Source organism: Schistocerca gregaria, chromosome 2, assembly GCF_023897955.1.
Source record: "Schistocerca gregaria isolate iqSchGreg1 chromosome 2, iqSchGreg1.2, whole genome shotgun sequence".
In the NCBI taxonomy this organism is placed as follows: Eukaryota; Metazoa; Arthropoda; class Insecta; order Orthoptera; family Acrididae; genus Schistocerca; species Schistocerca gregaria.
This window is the reverse complement of record NC_064921.1, coordinates 815,903,217-815,919,497: the sequence shown is the minus strand read 5'-3', so window position 1 is coordinate 815,919,497 and position 16,281 is coordinate 815,903,217. Positions and strand designations below refer to the sequence as shown.

At 40.8% G+C, this 16,281-nt stretch overlaps 1 protein-coding gene across 4 annotated transcripts in view; it reads right to left on the bottom strand.

Moving 5' to 3' along the window:
• Positions 1 to 16,281, bottom strand: part of LOC126335145 (uncharacterized) — a 174,647-nt gene that overhangs the window by 150,091 nt on the left and 8,275 nt on the right. For all 4 annotated transcript variants that reach the window (XM_049998106.1, XM_049998107.1, XM_049998108.1 and 1 more), the window contains exon 2: positions 14,003 to 14,096. In XM_049998106.1, the coding sequence (XP_049854063.1) occupies positions 14,003 to 14,080 (78 nt within the window). In that variant the 5' untranslated portion in view covers positions 14,081 to 14,096. The remainder of the gene's footprint in view (positions 1 to 14,002; positions 14,097 to 16,281) is intronic.

Here is a 16,281-nt window from a genome sequence, read left to right as displayed (position 1 = left end):
TAAAAATTAAGAACTTTTAAGCACTTTTTCTTTACCGATAACAGCTGCATTCACTCAATACTGTAGTGACGTCAAGAATAAAATAAACATGCAGAAATAGATTAGAACTTCAATGTAGTAGCACTATAATAAAATTCAACATTATTAACTAAACAGAAACAAGGCAAATTCTTTAAAAACTTATATTATTTGCAGCTGTGGCATGCCATTAAGTGCAGTGCCCAAGTGATTTGCCTTTATCTTTGTTACTACTATTGTTACTATTTGATTGTAAAGGAAATCATCTTTCCAAATTTTCACAATTTCGAGCAATCGTGATTGCACACTAATCTTTTACCGTTTGTTTTATCATTAATCATTTGTTTCATTAATACCTCAGCTTTCCGATAAATTTTAACGCTCACTTCCTCAAATACTAAATGTCAGTTATTATCCAAGTAAGTACAAATGAAGTGTATTACCATTTAAGCACGTCAAGTTATTCTAATCAAGTTACATATAACATGAAATAACGCTTACCTTTCAAATGGAACTTTAATGCCGATTCTGCCATCGTCACTGTATCATCTTGTCGCAGACACAGTTGGCTAAACACACATTTTCCGGGAATTTTAATCACAACTTTACTCTGCAGTGTTTCTACCAAAGCAGTGTTTCTACCACACAAGCAGGAATGGGCGATAAGTCGCAGATTGATACTTTGCCCCAGATATTTTCTTGTCACAGGCATACTATTTGGTTAAGGTTTCTGCACCTCTTGCCATTGCTGCCAACATACAGTATCTCCCACTGCAGTCACTGCAGTAATGAGTTCATATGCAGCAAACAGTGTCAGCTGTCAGCAGTGTGTGTAATCATACCACCACCACCCCCACACACCACCCCCGACCACCCATTCTCCATGCCTGAGGCAGGAATAGCTTCACCCATCCCACCCTACACATCATGCAGCTGAGCAAGCCTCATAACTGCTTTGGCCTTTGACACATACACACAGCCTTTTTTTTTCACCTTTTTAGCTTTGGCAAGTTAATTAATTTTTAAGTTTGAATTTAACTGCAGAGACAAAAATAAGGACCTGGAAGGATTGCAAGTTTAAAAGCCCTTTTAAGGACTTTTATTGCACATTATAAAAAGTAAGTTAAGTACTTTTAAGCACTTTTAAGAAATGTATGAACCCTGTTTCAGCCTATTACCCACAACCTGTCCTCCTACATCAAAGACACCAACCATTTCCTCCACCAGCTCTCCACAATTCCTGTTCCTCTACCACACAGTGCCCTGCTCGCCACTATTGATGCTGCTTACCTTTACACTAACATCCCAATTGCAATAGCTCCGCTGCTACTGATCACTGCCTTTCCCAATGCCAAACAGGGTGTATACACGGACAATAAAAAAATACCCAGATTTCTCAGTTAAAAATATACTTTTCTCAGGTGAAAACACACTTTTTCATAGGTGAAAATACAATATACCCCTAGTGATAGCACACTTCTTCCATGACAAGTGACAATATACTTTCTCTTGGGGCTGTAAAACTTGTCAATCATTGATTGCTGAAGGTTTTATACACCGGCATAGAAATTCCCAGCTCTTCAGGAAAAGAAACGCAGCTAAAAGCAACACATTTTGAAAATACCTTTGATGCACAGAAATATTTTTATATTGCAAAATTTCATATTACATAAGTATAAACACCAATTCCATCAAATACACCACGGCAGATTCCAAAGCACTGAAATCAAGATTGCGACGCATTTCTGTCAGCCAATCATATCACATGATCTCGCCAGCCAGTGACAACAAATATTCAGAGCACAGGACAAGTGGTGTAGTCAGCCAACAGCAGCATCATTGTTAAGCAGCACGAACACACAAATAGGAAAAGTTAATGGTTTAAATTAATATACATCAGTATAGCTTCAGGAAAAGCTAAGCTTTCACATATAACATTGGTCATCAAAAATATTTTGCTGTTTCGTTCCAAGGGTGCAGTTAGGCAGGATCCTAAGAGCACAGCTTAAATTGCAGAAGCTGGATATTTCTGACAAGCACTATTACAAATTTCAATGCTGTGAACTGAACATTTCTTGGGTTACCTGGCTGTACCCAAGTTCCATCCAGCACTTCAACAGTTTCACAGAAAAGCCAATTACATGTGAAATTGCTCAAGAATTCATCTAGCACTTTTCTTTGAAGGATAATTATACTTTCTGCCATAATTACTGCATAATTTGTAATCTATGAAAGGACTAACACAAACATGAAAATCTAACATTGGAACCTGGTCTTTTTAGTGTACGTTACCCTTTAAGATATATCAAATGCAAATGTGAGAGTAAAATTTTAAGTAAGGGCATAAATGGCTGGTGTTCTGGGCCCAAATTTTTTTCAAGTGGCTGGTTCTCAGTGTTAAGTTTTGAAGAGTGTCTAATGCACTGTGACTTAAGATATTCATCGCACATTCTCGCAAATAACATAATTAATCTTGTGTAAAACAATATTTCCTTTGGAAGTAACACTCCTCAAAACACCATTTATATTATTTACCCATGACCTGTTACAAATGTAAACAGTTGTATCATCGCTCTCATCTAAACAAGGCCCACGAGAAAGATGCATTGAAAGCATATTGTTTCTGTTACCAAGTATTGTATAGTCTTTGACACATTTAGCTGTCAGCAGATGCTTGTGTGTGCACTGTGTTTTGTCGTTGTAAATGGCGTATTTTCTTTGCAACTACAGTTTTATTTTGGTGTTTGGTGTCATTCTCTCGTTTTATGTTTTATTGCTGCAGTATTATTCAGCATATGGCCTAAAGTAAAATTCTCTGATGGAGTATCAGTTATTAAAAGTCAAATTACAAACATTTAACCAAAAATAAAACAACGAAAAATTCCTGGAATTCTACAAAATTCCCAAAGTTTCCCTGGATTTCTCCCTGATGAAAAAATTCCCAAGTTTTTCCTAGATTTCTCAGCTATCCCAGGATATATACAACCTGTACAACCACCTTCCTGGTCACCATGACCAACTATATCCTCACCCACAATTACTTCACCTTTGAGGGCATCAGCCACAAAAAAAAAAAAAAAAAAAAAAAAAAAAAAAAAAAAAAAAAAAAAAAAAAAATCCCTGGTATGGCAATGGGTACCTGCATGCACCATCCTACGCCAACTCATTCATGCGCTATCTAGAGGAATCCTTCCTAACCACCCAGAATCCCAAACCTCCCACCAGGTTCAGTTTCACTGATGATATCTTCGTGATCTGGATTGACGGTGAGGATATACTATTCACATTCCTTCAGTACCTTAACATCTTCTCTCCCATTTGCTTCACCTGGTCCTCCTCAACCCAACAAGTAACCTTGCTCCACCATAAAGATAGCTACATCAGAACCTCCATCCATATCAAATTTACCAACCACCATCAATACCTCCACTTTAACATCTGCCACCTATTCCAGAAGTCTTTTCCATAGAGCCTACCCACCGATGGCTGTCCCATCTGTAGTGATGGGCATCCCTCCTGAAATATACTGAGACCTTAACAGACCAATATTACCCTCCCAATCTTGTACAGAAAAAGATCTCCCACACCTTATCTCACCAGTCACCCACCAATGCCCAAAGTCTCACTATCCGAACAATGAGGAGCAGTACCACCCAGGACTGTAAAAACTGAATCACATTCTCCACCACAGTTGCAACTACCTCTCATTGTGCCCTGAAATGAAAAATGCCCTGCCCGCTATCCTTCCCATCCCTCCCACAGTGGTATTCCATCACCCACCGAACCTACACAATATCCTCCAAGCCTCCCCCCTACCCTTCGTCTCATGGCTCATATCTGTCCAACAGGTCTACATACACGACCTGTCTGGAACATCCCCCCCCGCCGCCGCCCCACCACCACCACAGACTCCAGTCCAGTCGCAAACATCACCTATCCCATCAGAGGAAGAGCTACCTGTGAAAGAAGCATTCGTGATCTACAAGCCAAGCTGCAAACATTGTGTTGCGTTCTATGTGAGCATGATAACCAAAAAGCTGCCTGTTACCACAAATGGCCACCAACAAACTGTGGCCAAGGAACAGCTGGACCACTCAATTGCATGCTGCCCATCAGAACATTCTTCACTTTAATGACTGCTTCACAACCTGTGCATCTGGATCATTCCCATCAACATCAGCCTGAACTACGCAGGTGGGAACTCTCCCTGCAATATATCCTACGTTCCCATAACTGTCCTTCACGCACCTACCCCCTCTTCCTTTCCCACTCCAGCATTACACAGCCTTCTGTTCCATCAATGCACCCACAATTTTTACTTCTCTCCTCTTCTGTTATCTCTATCTACTCTAGAAGGTGGCAGGATAAGGCTGCCAAATGCAGCGTTAGGAAGCTGTGGCAGAGTAGGGGGGAAGGGGTGGGGTGGGGGGCTGGGAGGATGTAACAGGGACCAGAAAAGGAGAGGAGCAGAGTAGAAAAAAAGACCAGTGGTTGCATTGGTACAGAATGCGGCACAATGAGGGTGAGGGGACGTGAAATGGGAGAAGGTGACAGGACAGCTGGGGTGGAAACTGTAGGGTGGAGGGTGTGGGGACAGTAATTTTGTAGTTTATAGTAGAGAACATGTTATAAGGATAAGTTCCATCTGAACACATCAGAAAAGCTTTTGATGGAGGGAAGCATGCACATAGCTCAGGCTGTGAAGCAGTCATTGAAATCAAGCATTTTATGCCCAGCTGCATGTTGTGCCACAGGGTTGACCACTCTGCTCTAGGCCACAGTTTAGTGGTGGCCATTCATCCTGGTGGATAGCCAGTTGGTAGTCATACCAATATAAAAAGCTGTGCTGTGATTGTAGTAGAGCTGGTATATGACTTAGCTGCTTTTACAGGTTTCTGATGCGCTAGGATAAGCCTTTGACAGGACTGGAATCAGAACTGCTGGATGGGAAGATTAGGTAGGTCTTGCAACTGGGTCTTCCATAGGCATATAATATGTTGTAGAGGTTGGGTCAGCGATGAAACACTACTATAGGAGGGATGGCAAGAATCCTGTGCAGGATGTCCCTCATTTATGGGCATAATGATGGATAATTACAGTCCTGACAAAGGATGTGGTCAAGTTGTTCTAGACCAGGTAGGTACTGAGCAATGAAGGGGGATTTCCTTCATATCTGGTTTTTGGGAGTGGTGGGAGGATTGGGAGTGGTATAGGGATATGACATGGGAAATTAACAGCCAAAACAAACCCGGAACACTGTTTATAACCTTTCCACCAAAATCCTCAACCCCAAAGAAGTTTCAATCCTATCAAAAGCCTCGCCTTCAGCGCTATACCCAAATTTAACCATGTTGGATTTGTCAAAGACCTACTCTCCTGCTCTCGATCCCTCCAATGGAAACACTTCTTTGCCATCAATCCCTCCAACCAAGGCTAAACTTATACTGCCACTGAACCATGCATCTCCCAGTGCACCATCCACCTGTGGTCCTCTCCCCTCCCCATATAACCACCCTCTGGACACCTTCCAGGAATTTCTTAGCTCCAACGTGGCCTCACCAACCTTCCCCAAGTCCTCTCCTAAGAACAGAAACCTTTTGGCAGAAGAAAGAACAGCCATACACAGCCTCAAAACAGATCCTCACCTGATCATCCCACCTGTGGAGAATGGTTCCTCCACTGTCATTATAAATCATACTGACTACCTGGCTGAAGGCCTCTGCCAATTATTTGACACCTCCAGCTATAAACTTGGCCAGAGTGATCCCATTCCAGACCTCCAAGATAACCTCCAGTCCCCGCTTAAAGCCTTAAGTCCTTCCCAGTACCTCTCCCCTGAATCAATTTCCCTTCTTACCCCTATGACACCCCAAACACCCAACTTCTACATGCTCCCCAAAATCCACAAATAAAACAATCCTGGGTGCCCCACCATAGTTGGTAATTGTGCCCCTAATGATGGAATTCTGGCCCTCATTGACCGACACCTCTTACCAATTACCCAAAATCTAGCCTCCCACATCAAAGATACCAACCCCTTCCTTCACTGACTCTCCACCATCCCTATATCCCCTGGATCCCTACTCGTCATTGTTGATGACACTTCCCTACACATCAACATGCCTCATGCCCATGGTCTTGCCCCTATTGAACACTACCTCTCCCAACTTCCTTCAGATTCCAAGCCCACAACCTCATTCCTCATACACCTTGTTAACTTTATCCTAACACACAACTACTTCTCCATTGAAAGGAAAGTATACAAACAAATAAACAGCACAGCCATGGACACCTGCATGGCATCCTTCTGTGACAACCTGTTTATGGGCCATCTAAAGGAAGTCTTCCTAAGCTCTCTAAGCCCCAAATCCCTGCTTTGGTTCAGATTCATAGATGATATCTTCATGATCTGAACTCAGGGCAAGGACATCCTATTGTCATTTCTCCAAAACCTCAATACCTTCTCTTCCATTCATGAGCCATCTTCCTGGATGTTGACCTCCTCCTCTCTGATGGCTCCATCAACACATCTGACCACACTAAACCAACCAACCAACAACCAACAGTACCTGCTTTTTGACAGCTGCCACCCCTTCCACATCAAAATATCTATCCCATCTGGGGACAGTGCCTCTGCAGTGACAAGAACTCTCTTGTCCAGCAAGCTGAATGTCTCACAAAAGCTTTCACAGACGGCCACTACCCTCCCCCTCCCCCTAAGACCCAGGTTCAGACAGTACAGAAATTATAAAACTTCTGTGAAAAAGATATAAAAAAAAGCTTTGTTTAGTTATACAATAAACATATTTCCCTGTAGTATCACCTTAAAATTAATATGCTATTAGGTACAGTCAAAATGAATAAGAAAGCAGCAAATAAGCACAGTCAAATGTATAAAGTTCTCCCTTCTGAGTAGCTACTCAAAACTTGGAAAAAAAGAAAGAAAAAGTCCCTGAGAATTCCAGGAAGATAATACTGGTGGGAGGATGAACGGGGAGGGGGGGGGGGGGGGGGATCTCACAACACAATAAGGACTTTTTTCCTGACCTGACAGAACTTGTTACCACTTCAACAATATGTAAACAAAGACAACATTATATTTGGAGTCTAAAGTTGAACTATGTCACACAAAAAATTTAGCATAAGGAATGTTTTAGTTCATCCCTGTTGTCTCCCTTACTTAGATAGCAAAGATCGACTGTTATACATTGTACTAAATAATCCTCCAACAGCTCACACAAAAATGGCTGTGGTTGGTGCAGAATGAAGCAGAGGTTACAACTTCTGAACCCATAACCAAATTCTCAAGCAACATTATTGGTGCCCTGAGAGTAGGTGATGCATAACGCGACACCTTCTAGAAGTCAGAGAAACTGAACAAATATCCTCAGATGAGTACAATCTATTATTACACTATTTCGGCATAATACAAAGGGTGTTCAAAAAGATTTGCACAGTTGCCTCTATTTTTTTTTCAGGAGGAGAATGAATTTTTTGTGAAAATGCTTGGAACATTTAGCTGTAAGTTGGTATATAAAAGTATTTTCTTTTATTTACAGGTGAGCCATAATGAAGTGTGGTGTCACTGGTACAGTCACTATGGTACAGAAAAACCTGTGCACGTTGGGTGCCTACATTATTGACAAGAGAAATGAAAAAGATGAGGAAGAATGCATGCGAGGGTCTCATGAAGACCTTTACTGAAGAGTGGAAACAGTGTTTTGACAGTGTCATTACCCAGGATGAAACATGGTTGTTTTTGTCCAAACCTGAGAGCAAAACCCAATCCATGAAGTGGCCTCATCCGGGTTCCCCTCGGAAGAAGAAACCAAGACTTTCAAGAACAGCAGGCCGAAAGGTGATGGCCTCCTTCTTCTGGGATCAATGTGGTGTCAATTTCATTGACATTTTGGAACCTGGCTCCACAATTGGCCGGGACCGTTCCTCTTTGTCACTGGACAAGCTGCGACATGCTGTCAAGACCCACAGACCACAACTTCAGGGTCAGATCATCAGACTACACCATGACAATGCCAAACCCCATACAGCCCTTATGATGCAGAAGAAAATCAGGAAAATGGATTGGAAAATTGTTCGACCTCCCTACTGTCCGGGCTTGGCTCCGTCTGATTTTTACCTCTCTGGTCATCTGAAGGCCCACCTGCATGGAAGAAAACATTTGATAGTGAGAAAGACCTTATTCCTGTGTCACGCGATGGTGTAAAAATCAATCCCCATAATTTTACCAAAGTGCATTTACATCATGGAAAGAACATTGGGCCAGATGCATCACAGCTAACATAGGCAACATCAAGTAGGCTCGATGTATAGCTAAATGTTCCAAGTATGTTCATAAAAAAAAGTCATTCTCCTCCTGTAAAAATAAAAAAAAATTGAGATGACTGTGCAAAACTTTTTTAACACCTTTTGTATAAAGAAATGGGAGCGACTATATCCACACAAAAATAGAAATAAAATCACAGAGGAAAGATTTATTGTACATATTCTTTGAGGGCTGTACCTCAGTAACAGATTTAGAAACATATGTGAGAGTGATTCTGACAATATATGCCGCCCCCCCCACTTCTACTTCCCTCCCCACAAGAGTGAATGTTGTCAGTTTTGTTCAAGAACAGATTCCATGGTCTACGAGTAGCATCTTTGACTACTAATCTAAATGTCCTGAATTCACTTCCAGTCACTGCTTAAATTTTAAATAAAAATCATCCACCAATGATGGAAGAGAAGTAGACAGTGGTTCTGGGCACCCGCTTGCACTTGGCATGGGAATATACACCTAAATGTGAAATAATCAGCAATGAACAACAGCATGGAGATACAGAAGGCAGTGGAATCGAAATCATTCAATTAAAGATATGTAATTTGTATCCAGAGGCCTTGCGGCCTTTAGCTGAAAAAATGTATCATGATGACCTCTCTACTGGCAACAGATTCCACATTAAGACCTCTGGAAGGACCTGTCAAGAGGGAGGTGACAATGACAAACAGCCTGAATAAGAAGCGGAAGGGTAATATTCAATGAGTCAGCCCCAGGAATGTCAGAAGTCTAAATGTCAACAATATTATGAAAGGATAATTTGCTACTCACCTAAAGATGACATGCCGAGTTGCAGATGGGCACAACGCAAAGACTGTTAAACAATAAGCTTTTGGCCAAAGTCTTATTAAGAAAAGAAAGGAAGACACACACACATACACACAAGCAGACATGGGAAAAAATGATCTGCCCATAGTGATGTTTCTGAAGAAGGTTTTGGCTAAAAGCTTTATGTGTAACAGTCTTTTCCTTGTGCTTGTCTGCAACTCAATGTGTCATCTTTATGGTGGGTAGCAATCTCTACTTTTTGTAATATTCTTGATATTCCCACCTGGACTTTTCCATTTGTAGATGCCTGAATGTAGTAGGGAAAGTAGAAAATCTGAAATGGGAAATGCAAAGGTTCAGTCTTAGATACAATGTGGGGCAACGAAATGAAGTGGAAAGAAAATAAGGATTTCTGGCCACGTGAATAAAGGGTAACATTAACAGCAGTGGCAAATGGTATGATGATTTTTAATGAATAGGAAGGTATGGCAGTGTGACTTACAAATAACATATGAATAATAAGATTATTGTCTCCAGAATCAACAAAACAACGATTGCTCAGGCATACATGCCAATAACATGATCAGAAAGAGAAAAAACAGAGAAAGGAAATTAAGGACATTCGACACGTAACTCAGTATGAGGAGGATCGGAATACTGTAGTAGGGGAAGGAATGGGAGACAAAAGTTATGGGCTCAATAGTAGAAATGAGAGAGGAGAAAGATTTCTTGAGTTCTGCATTACATTTCAGCAAGTAACAACAAAAACATTGTTCAATAAACATGAGGTAAGAAGATGTACTTGGGAAAATCTTGGAAACATGGGAAGATATCAACTGGATTATATCATGATGAGACAGCTATTCCAAAATCAGATAATGGATTGTGGGCATACACAGAAGCAGAGAAGGATTCAGATCACAATTTAGTAATAACAAAGGGTAGGCTAGAGTATAAAAGAATTGCCAGAAAGAATCAAAGTGAAAAGAAGTGGAATACTGAAGTACTGAGGAATGCTGAAATGGATTTGACGTTCACTGAGGCGGTAGATACTGCAATAATGAGTACTACAGTAGGCAGTTCAGTTAAAGAGGAACTGACAACTCTGGAAAGAGCTGTCGCAGAAGTTTGATGGACAAATACAGGTACAGGGATGGTTAACTGCAAAGAAATGTTGGGTAACAGAAGAAACACTTCAATTGATCAACAAAAGAAGGTAGTAAAAAATGTCCAGGAAAGACAGGAATACAGCAACGTAAGTCACTTGGGAATAAAATCAACAAGAAGTTCAAGGAAGCTAAAGCAAAATGGCTGCAGGAATAAGTTAAGAAATGGAAAAACAAGTGGTCATCAGAAAAACAGATTCAGCATATAGCAAATTAAAAATCAATCTTCAGTGAAATTAAAAATAAATGCATCCACATTACTGAATGCAAAAGGGATTACACTGTTAAACACAGATTAGAGAGAGTAAACAAGTGGAAACCAGCACACTGACAATCTCTATGGGGGAGAGGAACTGTCGATGTGATAGAAGATGAAACAGGAGTTGATCTGGGAGACATAGTGAGGGTCTGATATTAGAGTCAGAGTTTGACAGAGCCTTAGAAGACTTGCAATCACCTCACCTGGCTCTTACGGGCAGAAGCAGGGTATGCTTTCAGCCCTCTTCAGATGAACTTAAGAACCCACATCACCAACCAGCCAACAGAGAGGCATGAGAAAGGAGTCATGTGGTTGCTACTGGTTCTGTTCTGGGGAGCAGAGGACAGTGAAGTCTCTCTCTTTGTTTTCAGTTTTGACACAGAGCAGACACACTCTTGGTTACATGGTTTACAGCAGCAGAACAGAGAGCCTTCTGCCTTCTGTCTCTGTTCCTGCCTTCCCCAGCCTGCCATCACTCCAGCAATTTAAATAAATCTGCAGCACACCCATGGCCACCCTCTTATGTCAACCTTTTTATGGGCTGTCTAGAGGAAGTCTATCTAGCCTCCTTAAACCCAAAACTGCTGGTCTGGTTCAGATTCACTGATGAATCCTCATTATCTGGTCTCAGAGCTACAAAGATAGGGGGTGTCCTTACAACACATTCTCTGGTTTCAAAATTATCCCGCCCTGAATATATGATAACCTACTGTCCCCATTCTCCACTAAACACTTACCGCTCCCTCAGTCCTATAACCTCCTCCCAATTCATACCTCCTCACCCTCATTATGTGCCTCTCTCTACCAACGCATTTATCATTCTTTTCTCCTCTCTGCTCCTCTCCTTTTCTACTCCTCCACCTCCACCCTCACAGCTTCACAACACTGCCCCTGGTAGCCTTATTCTATAGCCTTCTATTCCCTGCAAGTTCTGCCAGACAGGGTGCTTCTATCCCCTCACCCACACTATGCTATCCCTCTCCCTTTGCTACCCCACTCCGGATTGCTTCTTTTGTTCAATACAATAGTTGCAGTCTGGCTAGAGCAGCCAGAGATAGCAGTCATGTCTGTGTGATGTGTGCCATCTTTCATGAATGTGTGTGTGTGTGTTTTTTTTGTTTTTTTTTTCCTTTCTTTTTTGAAGAAGGCTTTGACCGAAAGCTTAGTGTGTACCAATCTCTCCTGTGTTTCTGTCTGCAACTCAATGTGTCTTCTTTACAGTGAGTAGCAATTTATCCTTCTTCATAATTGTTGATATTCCAACCTGGGCTTTCCTTTGTTTTACCATATCTTAGTTTGCAGCACTTCTACTACTTATCATTATGCCCAGAAATGAGAAACATCCTACCCACGACCTTTCACACACACACACACACCTCCCAATGCAATATTCTGCTATGTATACCATCTATGATATATCCTAGGCCATCCCTATACTACGACTACTCCCAACCCCTTGCCAGATGGGTGATACCCATGGAAGACCCAGAGGCCAACCTCTCGAATGCACCCCTCCAGCACCCAGCACCTCCAACTCCAGCCCAGTCAGATGGTAACCTCACCTTTCAGTACCCATACCACCCCACCACCCACCCACACACACACATACACACTATCTTATTCTATCAGCAGCAGCAGGGTAACTTGTGAATGCAATCATGTTGTGAACCATAAACACTAATCAGCTGTCCACAAGAATGAAACCACCACTAACACTATACCTATGTGAGCAATACGTATGGGATTGTAGTATCTTCCTAGAATCATCATCTCAAGCCAGTTCTTGAAAGTTTGTAAACAGGCTTTCTTGGGACAGTTTACATCTTTTTTCCGGAGTCTGCCCATTCTGTTCCTGCAGCGTCTCTGTGACACTCTACCACAGGTCAAATAAAACAGTGACCATTGCTCTCCTTTGTATACATTCAATGTCCCCTGTTAGTCCAATCTGTTACGGACCCCACACACTGGAGCAGTATTCTAGAATGGGTCGCATGAGTGATTTGTGAACAATATCCTTTGTAGATTGATTGCGTTTCCCCTGTGTTCTATTAATAAACTGAAGACAATCATCTGCATTACCTATGTGAGCATACCATTTTGTATTACTACAAAGTGTTACGCCCTGGTGTTTATGTGAACTGGCCAATTCAAACAGTCACTCATCAATATTACAGTCATAGAATATTAATATTTTGTGAAGTGCATAATTTTACGTTTCTGAACATTCAAAGCAAGTTGCTAATCCCTGCACCACACTGAAATCTTGCCAATATCTGACTGAATATTTATGCATCTTCCTTCAGACAGCACTTCATTATAGATAACTGCATCATCTGCAAAAATTCTTTACTATCAATATTGTCACAAGGTCTTTAATATATAACCAGAATAGAAAGGGCTCCACCACACTTCCCTAGGGCACATACAAAGTTATTTCGACATCTGATGATGACTCTCTATCCAAGATAACATGCTCCATTATCACTACCATCAAATCCTCAGTTCAGTCACAAATTTCACTTCATACCCCATTTGATCGTACTTTTGACAGTAAGTGCAGTCTCCCTCTTCCTGTGATAAATCCCTCCATACCAATTCACTCCTCCAAGTCATTGTGTGCTACACACAGCCCCACCTGCCAGTTCTAGAGCAACCTCTTTGGTGCCATACTCCTATCCAACTCATCTTCTGTCTCCCATTCCCTGCCTGCAGCTACATTTTCCCCAACTCTCCCTCCTGCTCCTTGCCTTCTTTCTATCCTCGCCCTTGCTTCCCCACACAGACGCTCACACCAGTTGAGCTACAGAGCTAGCGCAACGTAACTGGATGGGACAATGCAGCTGTGAAAATTTAGGAACATTCTCAGTCTTGTTTATGTGCCTATCAGTAATTCAATGCCTCATTTATTTGCTTTACTCTTCCCATTAGTTGTATTCCACCAGGACTTCCCATTTCCATGTGAATTACAGTATTGCTGTATGTAATGGAAAACTGAGAAAAAATTACTTCTGAGTCTGGAGATACAGTTCCGCAAGCATTCAGACAGAACAGAAGAATGTTCAATAACTATTAGAAGCTACAGGTGTATTCTCCACAGGCACTGTTCCTGAAGTGTTAAGAAATAACAGAATTTAACAATGCAAAAGATTTTCAATCTTGGACACTACCTGTATTCTCAGTTATGATCAGTTGCCTCCACGTGGTAAGCTCAAAACAACTGTAGATTCAAATATGTGCATCAGAATCCTTAAAATACCAAACAGTCTCAAGGTCAGCATGAGCCTGAAGCAACCAATTCAGTGTGACACTTCACGCAATATATCCATCAAATCTCTCATCTTGCCGATTGAATAAATCAGTGCTACCAAACTTCACAAATTTTCTCCAGTTCAAACACTTATCTTAAAAATTAAATTTTTACTATGGTTTTAGTAATTAGTAATGAATGCTTACTTGTTTTATTGCCTCGGTCTCTATTTCAAGGATACCACATTTTATTGCTGCAACATTGATTTGATTTTCTTTGTCCATCTCAGAAACCAATGATCTGGAAAATGACATTAAATAAAACATCTTAACACAAAATTGGACACCTAAACACCTGACATTCCTAATCAGAATGCAGCATCTACCACATTTATCTGATAATAAACTGAGTTCCAATAAACATGGTCTGTATTTTCATTCTGGAAGCAAAATATGAGACATTAATAAGAAAATCAGTCAATAAACCATTAACACATTGTTTTATTTGTTTGTTAACTTCAATTCACTGCAAGTGATGTACCTTTCCATTCCACCACTATGTTAACTTGACCATCAAGACAATTATACTTTGTGAAACATTTATGTATTTATTCATTTACTTATTTTTCACCCCTAAGCCAATGTTGAGTGGTTACATTAGAAATTATGGAGTATCACCTACAAAAATGAAAAATCTGAACTTATCAAAAAAGCTATAAAAATTTAACATTTGCAACAAATCAAAACCACTGCACAGTTTCCTGTTCATACACATAAAGCAGTGCCATAAGCAAAAGCTACTTTTACACATCAGAATAAATCTTGGGGCACAAATGGAAAAGAAGCCTGTAACTTTGGATTTATCAAACACTATCTGCACTGTAAACAGCACACTAATTTGACATTCATAAATACACAGCAAACACCGATACTCATGTTACCATTCATTTTGCTTGTAATTGCATAGATAAAAAATCTATTGACCAAGCAGCAGCAGGAAAACACACATTTAAATTTATTAAAGCTTACAAGCTTTTAGAGCCAGTGGCTCCATCTGCTGGCAAAAGGGCTGAAGGGGAAGAAAGAGGGGCAAAGGAAAAGGATTGTTAAGAATGAGATTTTCACTCTGCAGCGGAGTGTGTGCTGATATGAAAATTCCTGACAGATTAAAACTGTGTGCCGGACCGAGACTCGAACTCAGGACCTTTGCCTTTCGCAGGCAAGTGCTCTAACCATCTGAGCTACCCATGCATAACTCATGACCCGTCTTCACAGCTTCTATTCTGCCAGCTCCCGAGTTCGAGTCTCGGTCCGACACACAGTTTTAATCAGTCATAAGTTTCAAGGGTTGTTAAGGTTTAGGAAAAGGGGTAGAGCTGAATAAAGTCACCCAGAATCCCAGGTCAGGGAAGACTTAGTGGACGGCATGATTCATTAATTTTCCTTGATGCACATTACAAATATATACAAACAGTACGCACCAAATAAGAAATACTCAAAATTTGCAGAGTTCTCATATCTTAAATGCATTGGCCTTTAAACAAATGAAAAACCTTGTCAGTGTTGTAAATAATCACCACTAATTTGAAGATATGTCTATGATATATGAGAAAAGGGAAGAAAGGGAGGGAGGGGGTTGGCACAACCTAATGACAGGTTATTATTTTGTGTGTGTGGTATCTGTTCTTTCAGACATGTCTGAAAAAACAGACACAATTTTGATCCTGCACCCACTATGAATCAAGACACTAAGGTATTGAAGACATCATCTGCCAGTGGTCATTGATTTAAATGAACAGTGGAAGTTGAAAATTTGTACCTGGACTGGATTTGAACCTGGGTCTCCTGCTTACTAGGCAGACGCACTGACCACTATGCCATCTGAACACAGTGGTCATTGCAACTGCAATGAACTACTCTTGCACACCTCCCTTGAAACCTCAATTCTCAACACACTACTGATGTAGCACCCTCTGCCAATTATTCTCATTACTCACAGCATCTCGCTAATTCCCTTAGGAGTTCAAGCTTGCTGTGCATCTCTACTAGATAGATCACTGGCTTTCCTAACCTTAATTATATACGTGGTGTCTGTTCTTTGAGACATGATATCAGGAGACACGTGTTCAAATTCTGGTCTGGCACAGATTTTCAACTTTTACCACTGAGTCAAATCCACAGCTTCTGGCAACTATTGCCCTTAATTCCTTTGTAATCTTGAGAGTATTATTTACTTTCCTTGTACTGTAAGCATATGTGTCTGTGCTGAACAAAACTATGCAATATAGTCTATAAGTACATACATTTTTCACAGACACATAGTATGAACACAATTAATGTATTCAGCTGATTTAGTTGCCTTAGGTTTACCTCTGCAGGATTATGTGAGGGAGTAAGTTATATGTGGATAGATTACACATTTTTAGTATTTTTAAGAGTGTTTATAGTTTCCTGCTTCTTTTGGCACTAATTCTGCAAGCTCATGA